Here is a 12,689-nt window from a genome sequence, read left to right as displayed (position 1 = left end):
GAGGGCGTATGTGCATCCCAGGTCTTAAGGGTCCTCCACTGGCCACGCCCCAGAGGAATGTGCCTCAAGGTCATAGGCAGGAGTAACAGCTACCTGCTACCTCACTAGGGGTGGTGCTTCAGTTTATGGTTCAAACAGCAACTCACTACAAAATGTTACTTTTCTCTTCAATTTTTTTCAATAATCTCCAAACTGATTCTCACTATGTCTCTATTAACTTGTACCCTCCTCTCCATCATCAGTGAATAAGGCTGCCTTTCTCTCCATATCCCCTCAAACGTTTGTTGTCAGGTTAATTGATGGCAGCCATTCTGCCTGGGGTGAGGCAGTATTTCTAAGTTTTAATTTGTGTTTCCATGGTAGTATTTTTAGGATCCTGAATGCTTTTGCAATGTTTATTGGCCATTTGAGTTTCTGTTTTTGAAAAGTATGTATGTAGTTGATTGCCCATTTGTTGATTTGCAGTTTTGTTTCCTTGGTTTAATTAATTTAATTTTTGGTAAATTCTTGCTATGAGCCTTATCTAATATGTCACTGGTATAGATTCTCTTACCTATACCTTAAACATTTATTTGTTTTTGAACTTCCCTCAATTTTTACTGTTCTTTGGGAGTGAAGTGAAATACTCTTTGGTTTTTTCAAGACAGGGTTTCTCTGTGGTATTTTGGTGCCTGTCCTGGATCTCGCTTTGTAGACCAGGCTGGCCTCAAACTCACAGAGATACACCTGGCTCTGCCTCCCGAGTGCTGGGATTAAAGGTGTGCGCCGCCACCAATGCCGCCACCACCACCACCACCACCACCGCCCGTGAAGTGAAATACTCTTGCAAACTTCTGAAATTGTTATTTGTCTCTGTTGGCTTATGCATATTCTTAGGGGAATTTTGGATTATATCAAATATGGCTGATGCAGATTTTTCTGTCTGTTCGTAGTGGCCCAAATGTTCTCATGAAATTAATTCAATAGACTACTTATCTTAGATGTTAATGTTCAAATGACAGTATGTAGTGCTGTTACAATCCTTGCAACTATGAAAATAAACAAAACTCTTTGTCTACAAAATCAGCCATATATTCTGTCTTCTATACCCCCAGCTTCACTGTTTAATTTATGTCATTGTACTTAGAATTTAAACATCCCAACTGAGCCTGTTAGAATAGAGTCATGTAAGGCCCAAGTACACACATGATTTATTTGCATCAGTATTTTAGCATAATCTACAACATTTAAAGCACATTCCTCATCATGAATTTTTCTTCTGAGACATGTCTGCTGTGATCCTGTGTAACATAAACACAGAATCCATAACAGATAGACAAGCATGTCCAGACCTTAAATGTATTTCTTGTTTCATGTATACTGCTTGTAAGACTATTGTCTCATCTTGTTTTGACAGAGTTAGAACATTCGTGATAGAATGTGACTGTATTGGAAATCATCTTTTTGAGTAATTATCTTTGCTCATCTACATTTCATCCCCTTATATCCAGGAAAGCAATTGCAAGTAGCACATGCTGAAACCACAATTTTTGTTTCAGGGTCTGTTGACATTCAGGGATGTGGCTGTGGACTTCCCCCAGGAGGAGTGGGAATGCCTGGACACTGCTCAGAGGGCTTTGTACATTGATGTGATGTTGGAGAATTATAACAACCTGGTCTCTGTGGGTGAGAACATTTTGCTTGTAGAATTCTTAACCCATCTTTTGTTTGTTCTCCTTTCTCAGGATGTAAAATCCATTAAGCTGTCCTGAAAAAACCAACAGGAGACAAGGCAAAGTTTAGTAGTAGGAAAGAACTTTTTCATGCTATTTAGTTTGAGGTGTCATCTTCATTTTGGTTCCAAGATTCATCCATAAACTCAGTAGCATATAATATTTCCTCTCATATCCTAAATCTCCATGTCTATTATTGCAATGATATGGTCTTATTTGTGAGACAAATTCAAAATATACAAACTGAAAATGCTAAATATACTGAAGTATTTGACTACAATATCAATCAAGAAATTTTGCCTAAATTCTTCTGCTTTATATTTTCAATTACTGAGTGCAGTACTGTCTTACACTTGTGTAATCTTTCTAAAAGTTCTAGCAAGGGTCATGGGCTGCCTCAAGAACATGCGGATTATATATGCAAGGTAGGTATGATTGCCTGTACAGAAAGAATGAGATTGCTCTTGAATATGGGAGTAGTCACAACTAGGGTCAGCTAGTGAATGAACAAGAGAATAGTAAGACTTCAAGTGAAGGAGAAAGAAAGAACTGAAAATGTTTTACCCGAATTCAATTCCACTTGAAAGGATTTGTGATTGTTTAACTTAGTGTAATATCCTGGACCAAGATGTATCCGTCTGTTGTAACAGCTGTTAGAAGGCTTGTGTCTTATTACATTTGAATGATGGTGACTTAATACTAGTACAAAATGCAATTATATTTCACTATAATGAAATCAGATTGGAATAATTTTACAAAATTTTAAGCCTAACATGAGCCCATGAAGTAGGATTATTCTGTAATTGCCATCCTTGTATGCATATCTTCATATTACATCCTTCATTTTCTCCCAGTGGAGAATACACATACACGCTTCTGGGGAATAATCTGAGGAGTCTGTGTACAGAGTGGACTTGAGAATAACCCTGTGAGGAAAGTTAAGAAACACAGCTGTGTGTGGAGCTCAGACAGTGGAGGATAGAAATAAGCAATAACTGCCCATGACAGCCCTGCCTCAAATGATCTAGAGCCTCTGATATCTGGCATAATACTGTGTTTGCATCCATTACTTTTGAAGAGTCTAATGTGTTTTCTAGAGAGAAAAATAAACCCTGTGATTTTTTTTTTTTACTAAGAATGTTGTAACATCAAATATCATAACTTTTTTTTTTACTTCTTTTTTTTTTTAATTTTTATTTTGCAATACAATTCAGTTCTACATATCAGCCACAGATTCCCTTGTTCTCCCCCCTCCCGCCCCCCTCACCTTCCCCCCAGCCCGCCCCCCATTCCAATCTCCTCCAGGGCAAAGCCTTCCCCACAGACTGAGATCAACCTGGTGGACTCAGTCCAGGTAGGTCCAGTCCCCTCCTCCCATGCCGAGCCAAGGGACCCTGCATAGGCCCCAGGTTTCAAACAGCCAACTCATGCAATGAGCACAGGACCCGGTCCCACTGCCTGGATGCCTCCCAAACAGATCAGGCCAATCAACTGTCTCACCCACTCAGAGGGCCTGATCCAGTTGGTGACCCCTCAGCCATTGGTTCATATTTCATGTGTTTCCGTTTGTTTGGCTATTTGTCTCTGTGCTTTATCCGACCTTGGTCTCAACAATTCTCGCTCATATAAACCCTCCTCATTCTCGCTAATTGGACTCCCAGAGATCCACCTGGGGCCCAGTCATGAATCTCTGCATCCAGATCCCTCAGTAGTTGGATGAGGTTTCTAGCACGACAATTAGGGTGTTTGGCCATCCCATCACCAGAGTAGGTCAGTTCGGACTGTCTCTCGACCATTGCCAGCAGTCTGTTGTGGGGGTATCTTTGTGGATTTCTGTGGGCCTCTCTAGCACTTTGTTTCTTCCTATTCTCATGTGGTCTTCATTTACCATGGTCTCCTATTCCTTGTTCTCCCTCTCTGTTGTTGATCCAGCTGGGATCTCCCACTCACCCAAGCTCTCTTTCCCTCGACCCTCGCCCTTCACTACCCCCACTCATGTCCAGGCTGTTCATGTAGATCTCATTCCATTTCTCTGTCGTTGGGCGATCCCTGTGTCTTTCTTGGGGTCCTGTTTTCCAGGTAGCCTGCCTGGTGATGTGAGTAGCAGTCCAGTCATCCTTGTTCCACATCTAGTATCCTGTTATGAGTGAGTACATACCATGTTTGTCTTTCTGAGTCTGGGATACCTCACTCAGGATGATTTTTTCTAGATCCATCCATTTGTCTGCAAACCTCATGATGTCATTGTTTTTCTCTGCTGAGTAGTATTCCATTGTGTATATGTACCACATTTTGTTTATCCATTCTTCAGTTGAAGGGCATCTAGGTTGTTTCCATGTTCTGGCTATTACAAACAACGCTGATATGAACATAGCTGAACAAGTGCTCTTGTGGTGTGGTTGAGCATTCCTTGGGTATATGCCCAAGAGTGGTATAGCTGGATCTTGGGGGAGATGGATTCCCAATTTTCTAAGAAATCGCCATATTGATTTCCAAAGTGGTTGTACAAGCTTGCATTCCCACCAGCAGTGGAGGAGAGTTCCCCTAGCTCCACATCCTCTCCAGCATAAGGTGTCTTCAGTGTTTTTGATCTTAGCCATTCTGACAGGCGTAAGGTGGTATCTCAGAGTTGTTTTGATTTGCATTTCCCTGATGATTAGGGATGTTGAGCAATTCCTTAAATGTCTTTCAGCCATTTGAGTTTCCTCTGTTGAGAATTCTCTGTTTAGTTCTATAGCCCATTTCTTAATTGAACTGTTGGGCATTTTGATGTCTAATTTCTTGAGTTCCTTATATATTCTGGATATCAGTCCTCTGTCAGATGTGGGATTGGTGAAGATCTTTTCCCATTCTGTAGGCTGTCGCTTTGCTTTGTTGACCGTATCCTTTGCCCTACAAAAGCTTCTCAGTTTCAAGAGGTCCCATTGATTGATTGTTTCTCTCAGTGTCTGTGCTACTGGTGTTCTATTTAGAAAGTGGTCTCCTATGCCAATGTGTTCAAGACTACTTCCTACTTTCTCTTCTAGCAGGTTCAGAGTAGCTGGATTTATGTTGAGGTCCTTGATCCACTTCGACTTAAGTTTTGTGCACGGTGATAGATATGGATCTATTTGCAGCCTTCTACATGTTGATATCCAGTTTTGCCAGCACCATTTGTTGAAGATGCTTTCTTTTTTCCATTGTGCACTTTTGGCTTCTTTGTCCAAAATTATTTGTTCATAGGTGTGCGGATTAATGTCAGGGTCTTCAATTCGATTCCATTGGTCCACATGTCGGTTTTTATGCCAGTACCAAGCTGTTTTTATTACTGTAGCTCTATAGTAGAGCTTGAAGTCAGGGATCGTGATGCCTCCAGAGGTTGTTTTATTGTACAGGATTCTTTTGGCTATCCTGGGTTTTTTGTTTTTCCATATGAAGTTGAGTATTATTCTTTCCAGGTCTGTGAAGAATTGTGTTGGTATTTTAATGGGGATTGCATTGAATCTGTAGATTGCTTTTGGTAAGATTGCCATTTTTACTATGTTAGTTCTGCCTATCCATGAGCATGGGAGATCTTTCCATTTTCTGACATCTTCTTCAATTTCTTTTTTCAGGGACTTAAAGTTCTTGTCATATAGGTCCTTCACTTGCTTGGTTAGTATTACCCCAAGGTATTTTATGTCATTTGTGGCTATAGTAAAGGGTGATGTATCTCTGATTTCCTTCTCCGCTTTTTTGTCCATTGTATATAGGAGGGCTACTGATTTTTTTGAGTTGATCTTGTATCCTGCTATGTTGCTGAAGGTGTTTATAAGCTGTATCAGTTCCTTGGTGGAATCTTTGGGGTTGCTCAAGTATACTATCATGTCATCTGCAAATAGGGAAAGCTTGACTTCTTCCTTTCCAATTTGTATCCCCTTAATCTCCTTATGTTGTCTTATTGCTCTGGCTAGAACTTCAAGTACTATATTGAATAAGTATGGGGAGAGCGGACAGCCTTGCCTCGTTCCTGATTTTAGTGGAATTGCTTTGAGTTTCTCTCCATTTAATTTGATGTTGGCTGTTGGCTTGCTGTAAATTGCCTTTATTATGTTTAGGTATGTTCCCTGTATTCCTGATCGCTCCAAGACCTTTATCATGAAGGGGTGTTGGATTTTGTCAAATGCCTTTTCAGCATCTAGTGAGATGATCATGTGGTTTTTTTCTTTGAGTTTGTTTATATGGTGTATCACATTGACAGACTTTTGTATGTTGAACCATCCTTGCATCTCTGGAATGAATCCTACTTGATCATGGTGGATAATTGTTTTGATGTGGTCTTGGAGTCTGTTTGCCAGTATTTTATTGAGTATTTTTGCATCAATGTTCATGAGGGAGATCGGTCTGTAGTTCTCTTTCTTTGTTGTATCCTTGTTTGGTTTGGGAATCAGGGTAATTGTAGCCTCATAGAAGGAGTTTGGTAATGTTCCTTCTGTTTCTATTGTATGGAACAATTTAGAGAGTATTGGTATTAACTCTTCTTTGAAGATCTGGTAGAATTCTGCACTGAAACCATCTGGTCCTGGGCTTTTTTTGGTTGGGAGACTTTTAATGACTGTTTCTATTTCGTTAGGGGTTATTGGACTATTTAAATAGTTTATCTGGTCTTGATTTAATTTAGGTATGTGGTACCTATCCAGAAAATTATCCATTTCTTTTAGGTTTTCCAGTTTTGTGGAATAGAGGTTTTTGAAGTATGACCTGATGATTCTCTGGATTTCCTCAATGTCTGTTGTTATGTCCCCCTTTTCATTTCTGATTTTGTTGATTTGGATGCTCTCTCTCTGTCTTTTGGTTAGTTTGGATAAGGGCTTGTCTATCTTGTTGATTTTCTCAAAGAACCAACTCTTTGTTTCAGTAATTTTTTGTATTGTTCTTTTTGTTTCTATTTTATTGATTTCAGCTCTCACTTTGATAATTTCCTGGCATCTATTTTTCCTGGGAGACTTTGCTTCTTCCTGTTCTAGAACTTTCAGGTGTGCTGTTAAGTCACTAGTGTGAGATTTCTCCAGCTTATTTATGTGGGCGTTTAGTGCTATGAATTTCCCTCTTAGTACTGCTTTCATAGTGTCCCATAGGTTTGGATATGTGGTGTCTTCATTTTCGTTGATCTCTAGGAAGTCTTTAATTTCTTTCTTTATTTCTTCCTTAACCCATTGGTGATTCAGGTGGGTATTGTTCAGTTTCCATGAGATTGTAGGTTTTCTGTAGTTTTTGTTGTTGTTGAAATCCAACTTTAGACCATGGTGGTCTGATAGAACACAGGAGGTTATTCTAATTGTTTTGTATCTGTTTAGATTTGCTTTGTGACCAAGTATGTGGTCGATTTTAGAGAAGGTTCCATGGGGTGCTGAGAAGAAGGTATATTCTTTTTTGTTAGGATGGAATGTTCTGTAGATGTCGATTAAGTCCATTTGAGTCATGACATCAGTTAAGTCCTTTATTTCTCTGTTAAGTTTCGATTTGGGGGATCTGTCCAGTGGTGAAAGTGGGGTGTTGAGGTCTCCCACTATTAATGTGTGGGGTTTTATATGTGATTTAAGCTTTAATAATGTTTCTTTTACATATGTGGGTGCCCTTGTGTTTGGGGCATAAATGTTCAGAATTGAGACTTCATCTTGGTGGATCTTTCCTGTGATGAGTATGTAATGCCCTTCTTGATCTCTTTTGATTGATTTTAGTTTGAAGTCTATTTTGCTGGATATCAGGATGGCTACACCTGCTTGTTTCTTAAGACCGTTTGATTGGAAAGTCTTTTCCCAGCCTTTTATTTTTAGGTAGTGTCTATCTTTGAATTTGAGATGTGTTTCTTGTATGCAGCAGAAAGATGGGTCCTGCTTTCGTATCCATTCTGTAAGCCTATGTCTTTTTATAGGTGAATTAAGTCCATTGATATTGAGAGATATTAATGTCCAGTGATTGTTCATTCCTGTTATTTTTTGGTGGTGATGTGTGTGTACTTTTCTTCGTTGGGGTTTACTGCTGTGGCTTTATCTATTGCCTGCGTTTTCGAGGGTGTATCTGACTTCCTTAGGTTGGAATTTTCCTTCTAGTGCTTTCTGTAGGGCTGAGTTTGTGGATAAATATTGTTTAAATCTGGCTTTGTCATGGAATGTCTTGTTCACTCCATCTATGAGGATTGAAAGTTTTGCTGGGTATATTAGTCTAGGCTGACATCCATGGTCTCTTAATGTCTGCATTACATCTGTCCAGGACCTTCTGGCTTTCAAAGTCTCCATTGAGAAATCGGGTGTTATTCTGATAGGTTTGCCTTTATATGTCACTTGGCCTTTTTCCTTTGCTGCTCTTAATATTCTTTCTTTATTCTGTACGTTTAATTGTTTAATTATTATGTGGCGAGGGGACTTTTTTTGGGGGTCTAGTCTGTTTGGTGTTCTATAGGCTTCCTGTATCTTCATAGGCATTTCCTTCTTTAAGTTGGGAAAGTTTTCTTCTATGATCTTGTTGAATATATTTTCTGTGCCCTTGAGTTGGTATTCTTCTCCTTCTTCTACCCCTATTATTCGTAGGTTTGGTCTTTTCATGGTGTCCCAAATTTCTTGGACATTTTGGTTCATGACTTTGTTGACTTTAGTGTTTTCTTTGACTGATGAATCTATTTCTTCTATTGTATCTTCAACGCTAGAGATCCTCTCTTCCATCTCTTGCATTCTGTTTATTATACTTGCATCTGAAGTTCCCAATCGTTTTCTCAGATTTTCTATTTCCAGCATTCCCTCTGTTTGTGTCTTCTTCATTTTTTCTATTTCCCTTTTCAGGTCTTGGACTGTTTCCTTCATTTGTTTCGTTGATTTTTCTTGATTTTCTTTCAGTATTTTATTGTTCTCTTCCAGGACTTTTTTGATTTCTTCTAATTTGTTTGCCCTTTCCTCTAGTTGTTTACAGCGTTCTTCACATTTTTTTGTCTTTTCCTCTACACGAGCCTCTAGCTTCTTCATGATGACATTCATAAGGCTATTTTCTTCTGCTTCTTCCAATTTCTGATGTTCAGGTCTAGGTGTTGGAGGAGGGCTAGGGCCTGGTGATGGTGTATTACTATTCATTTTGTTGTATGTGTTTCTGCCTTGACATCTGCCCATCTCCTTGTGCTCTCTCTCTCTCTTTCTCTCTCTCTCTCTCTCTCCTCCAGATGGGAAATCCAGGGCAAGATGGGAGCTGGGGGCCAGCCTCTAAGTCTCAAGAAGAGGCTTGGGGCTCAGGCGGATGGGCGTGGGGGCAGGGCGTGGAGACTGCAGGGTCTGCCAGGGGTCTTGGAGAAGGAGATCCTTCCCGGTGGGGCTAGAAGGGAACCTGCCCGGGGACCAGAACCTGGGGCCAAGTTGGGCAGGTCTTCCCCGGAGTGGCTGGTGCCCAGGGATGGGGTCCGGGGCAAGCTAGGGCACTCACCTGTGCTTCAGAAGGGAAGTCCTGGGCAAGATGGGAGCTGGGGGCCGGCCTCTAAGTCTCAGGAAGAGGCTTGGGGCTCAGGCAGATGGGCGTGGGGGCAGGGCGTGGAGACTACAGGGTCTGCCAGGGGTCTTGGAGAAGGGGATCCTTCCCGGTGGGGCTAGAAGGGCACCTGCCCGGGGACCAGAACCTGGGGCCAAGTTGGGCCGGTCTTCCCCGGAGTGGCTGGTGCCCAGGGATGAGGTCGGGGGCAAGCTAGGGCACTCACCTGTGCTTCAGAAGGGAAGTCTGGGGCAAGATGGGAGCTGAGGGGCCGGCCTCTAAGTCTCAGGAAGAGGCTTGGGGCTCAGGCGGATGGGCGTGGGGGCAGGGCGTGGAGACTGCAGGGTCTGCCAAGGGTCTTGGAGAAGGGGATCCTTCCCGGTGGGGCTAGAAGGGCACCTGCCCGGGGACCAGAACCTGGGGCCAAGTTGGGCAGGTCTTCCCCGGAGTGGCTGGTGCCCAGGGATGGGGTCGGGGGCAAGCTAGGGCACTCACCTGTGCTTCAGAAGGGAAGTCCGGGGCAAGATGGGAGCTGAGGGGCCGGCCTCTAAGTCTCAGGAAGAGGCTTGGGGCTCAGGCAGATGGGCGTGGGGGCAGGGCGTGGAGACTGCAGGGTCTGCCACGGGTCTTGGAGAAGGGGATCCTTCCCGGTTGGGGTAGAAGGGCACCTGTGCTTCAGAAGGGAAGTCCGGGGCAAGATGGGAGCTGAGGGGCCGGCCTCTAAGTCTCAGGAAGAGGCTTGGGGCTCAGGCAGATGGGCGTGGGGGCAGGGTGTGGAGACTGCAGGGTCTGCCAAGGGTCTTGGAGAAGGGGATCCTTCCCGGTGGGGCTAGAAGGGCACCTGCCTGGGGACCAGAACCTGGGGCCAAGTTGGGCAGGTTCCCCGGAGTGGCTGGTGCCCAGGGATGGGGTCGGGGGCAAGCTAGGGCACTCACCTGTGCTTCAGAAGGGAAGTCCAGGGCAAGATGGGAGCTGGGGGCCGGCCTCTAAGTCTCAGGAAGAGGCTTGGGGCTCAGGCAGATGGGCGTGGGGGCAGGGCGTGGAGACTGCAGGGTCTGCCAAGGGTCTTGGAGAAGGGGATCCTTCCCGGTTGGGGTAGAAGGGAACCTGCCCGGGGACCAGAACCTGGGGCCAAGTTGGGCAGGTCTTCCCCGGAGTGGCTGGTGCCCAGGGATGGGTTCGGGGGCAAGCTAGCAAACCCTGTGATTTTTTAAATAAGACTTTAATCTTAAAGGAATTGGGTCTTCTGAATATTCCTTGTCATTGCCTATCACTTAGTAAGTGTAAATACTGTGAACCTAGGATTGGATTAAATTCCTCTTCATCAATTTCTGAGAAGACATATTTAAAGATAGAGACACGTATTCTAAATATAATCACTCAGTGAGCTCTATCACAAAGCTAATTGACAATTGTCGACTATATTTCCATCTTTTTTCGAGTTAGAGATTTTTGATAAAGATGTGATATCTGTTATAGATCAATGACCTTTGAAGGCTTTCATGCTGTTTTTGTGAGTATCCATACAATTACAGTGAATGAAAAATGTCCATTACTGGGAGCTTTAATCTAAGTAGTTCCAGGCTCATTTATGTTAAAAGAAAACTTAGGGAGACAGTCATTTATCACATGTTTTATCATTGAAACAAGCCCTATTATTGTGAATTGTACTCATTTTCAGAGAACTATTGCAAATGTGATGCTGACCATCAACATCTGAAGACGGAAAAGGAGTCTTGTTGGTGTAATGAGCTTGTCAAAGTGCTTCATGACCTCTCTACATGTGTACTTTATAAAACATGTGAAACTATAGCAAACTCTAATAACTACACATGTAGTAACAACAGGGATGCCTCTACTGACTCATCAAACCTAGAGAGACATGAAAACATGCACACTGAAGAAGAACCTTGCAAATCTGAAGACTGTGAGAAATCTTTAAATTTGTGTTCCAACATTACTCAAGATCAAAGATTCTACACTGCAAAGAAGGAGCACAGGCAGGGAGAATATGATGACTATTTTGCCTCTGCATACGGTCTTTTGCAACAAGCAATTCGAGAGACACCACACCAATGTGGGAAATGCAGGAAATGCTTCAGGACTGCCTCAAACCTCACTGAACATGAGAGAATTCATACTGGAATTAAACCCTACAAGTGCAATGTTTTTGAAACATCCTTTACCCAGCTTTCAAGTCTTAATATACATCAAAGACTTCATACTGGGGAGAAACCTTACAAATGCAAAGAATGTGGAGAGTCATTTCATCAGTTGTCAGCATTTCATAGCCATCAGAAATTACATAATGGAGAGAAACCTTACAAATATAAGAAATGTGACAAATCCCTTGCTCAGTCTTCTACTCTCAAGAAACATCAGAAAATGCAGATTGTTGGGAGACATTATATTTGTCAAGAATGTGGCAAAGTCTCTCATAGTTCTTCACACTTCAAAGATCATTCCAGAGTCCATACTGGAGAGAAGCCTTTCAAATGCAATGAGTGTGACAGAGCCTTTCCCCACTATTCATCATTGAGTAGGCATAGGAAGACTCATTATCCAGAGCAATTAGACAAATGTAAAGAATGTGGTAAGTCCTTTCTTGAATTATCACATCTTAAAACTCATTACAGAATCCATACTGGTGAAAAGCCTTTCAAATGTAAGGTATGTAACAAATCCTTTACCCACCACTCAACCCTTAAAAAACACCAGAGTGTTCACACTGGGGAGAAGCCTTATAAATGTACGGAATGTGACAAGTCTTATACTAGATACTCATCTCTTAGAGCACATCAGAAAATTCATACTGTAGAGAAACCTCACAAATGCAAAGACTGTGACATTTCCTTTATCAATCTTACAAGTCTTACAAAACATCAGGGAGTTCATTCTGGAGAGAGACCTTACAGATGTGAGGAATGTGACAAATCCTTTACCAGTGTCACAGTTCTTAAAAGACATCAGATAGTTCATACTGGGGAGAAACCTTACAATTGTATGGAATGTGACAAGTCCTTTACGCAGGAGTCAAATCTTAGAAGACACCTGAGGGTTCATACTGGAGAGAAACCTTACAATTGTGAGGAATGTGACAAATCCTTTACTAGGTGCTCCTACCTCAGAGCACATCAGAAAATTCATAATGGAGAGAAACCATACAAATGCGAAGACTGATACATCCTTTATCCGGAAGACATTAGAAAATTCATACTGGAGAGAAACATACCATTGTAAATAATGTGGCATATCATTTTGCAGTATTCTTTGCTTACAAATCAACAGTATAGAAAATTGAAACATAAAGATCACAAACTTGTGAGAGTCTGTAATGAAGATTTAAATTTTAAAAAATATCCTAGAGTTTATATTAAAATGTTGCAAATGTAACAGTGGGAAACTTTTTATTTCTTTTAATGTGTATGCATGCTTTGCCTGCAAGTGTGTCTGTGTACTACATGTATGATTGGTGCACACAGAGGACAGAAGGGGTCATCAGATCCCCTG

At 41.9% G+C, this 12,689-nt stretch overlaps 1 protein-coding gene across 1 annotated transcript in view; it reads left to right on the top strand.

Moving 5' to 3' along the window:
* LOC131903550 (zinc finger protein 54-like) overlaps positions 1 to 12,483 on the top strand; it is a 29,573-nt gene extending 17,090 nt beyond the window's left edge. Inside the window, exon 3 of the mRNA XM_059254183.1 lies at positions 10,830 to 12,483. Within this exon, the coding sequence (XP_059110166.1) occupies positions 10,830 to 12,359 (1,530 nt within the window). The 3' untranslated portion in view covers positions 12,360 to 12,483. The remainder of the gene's footprint in view (positions 1 to 10,829) is intronic.
* The last annotated feature ends 206 nt before the right edge of the window (positions 12,484 to 12,689 follow it).

This window comes from Peromyscus eremicus, chromosome 1 (assembly GCF_949786415.1).
Source record: "Peromyscus eremicus chromosome 1, PerEre_H2_v1, whole genome shotgun sequence".
Lineage (NCBI taxonomy): Eukaryota > Metazoa > Chordata > Mammalia > Rodentia > Cricetidae > Peromyscus > Peromyscus eremicus.
This window is presented reverse-complemented; position numbering and strand designations above follow the sequence as displayed.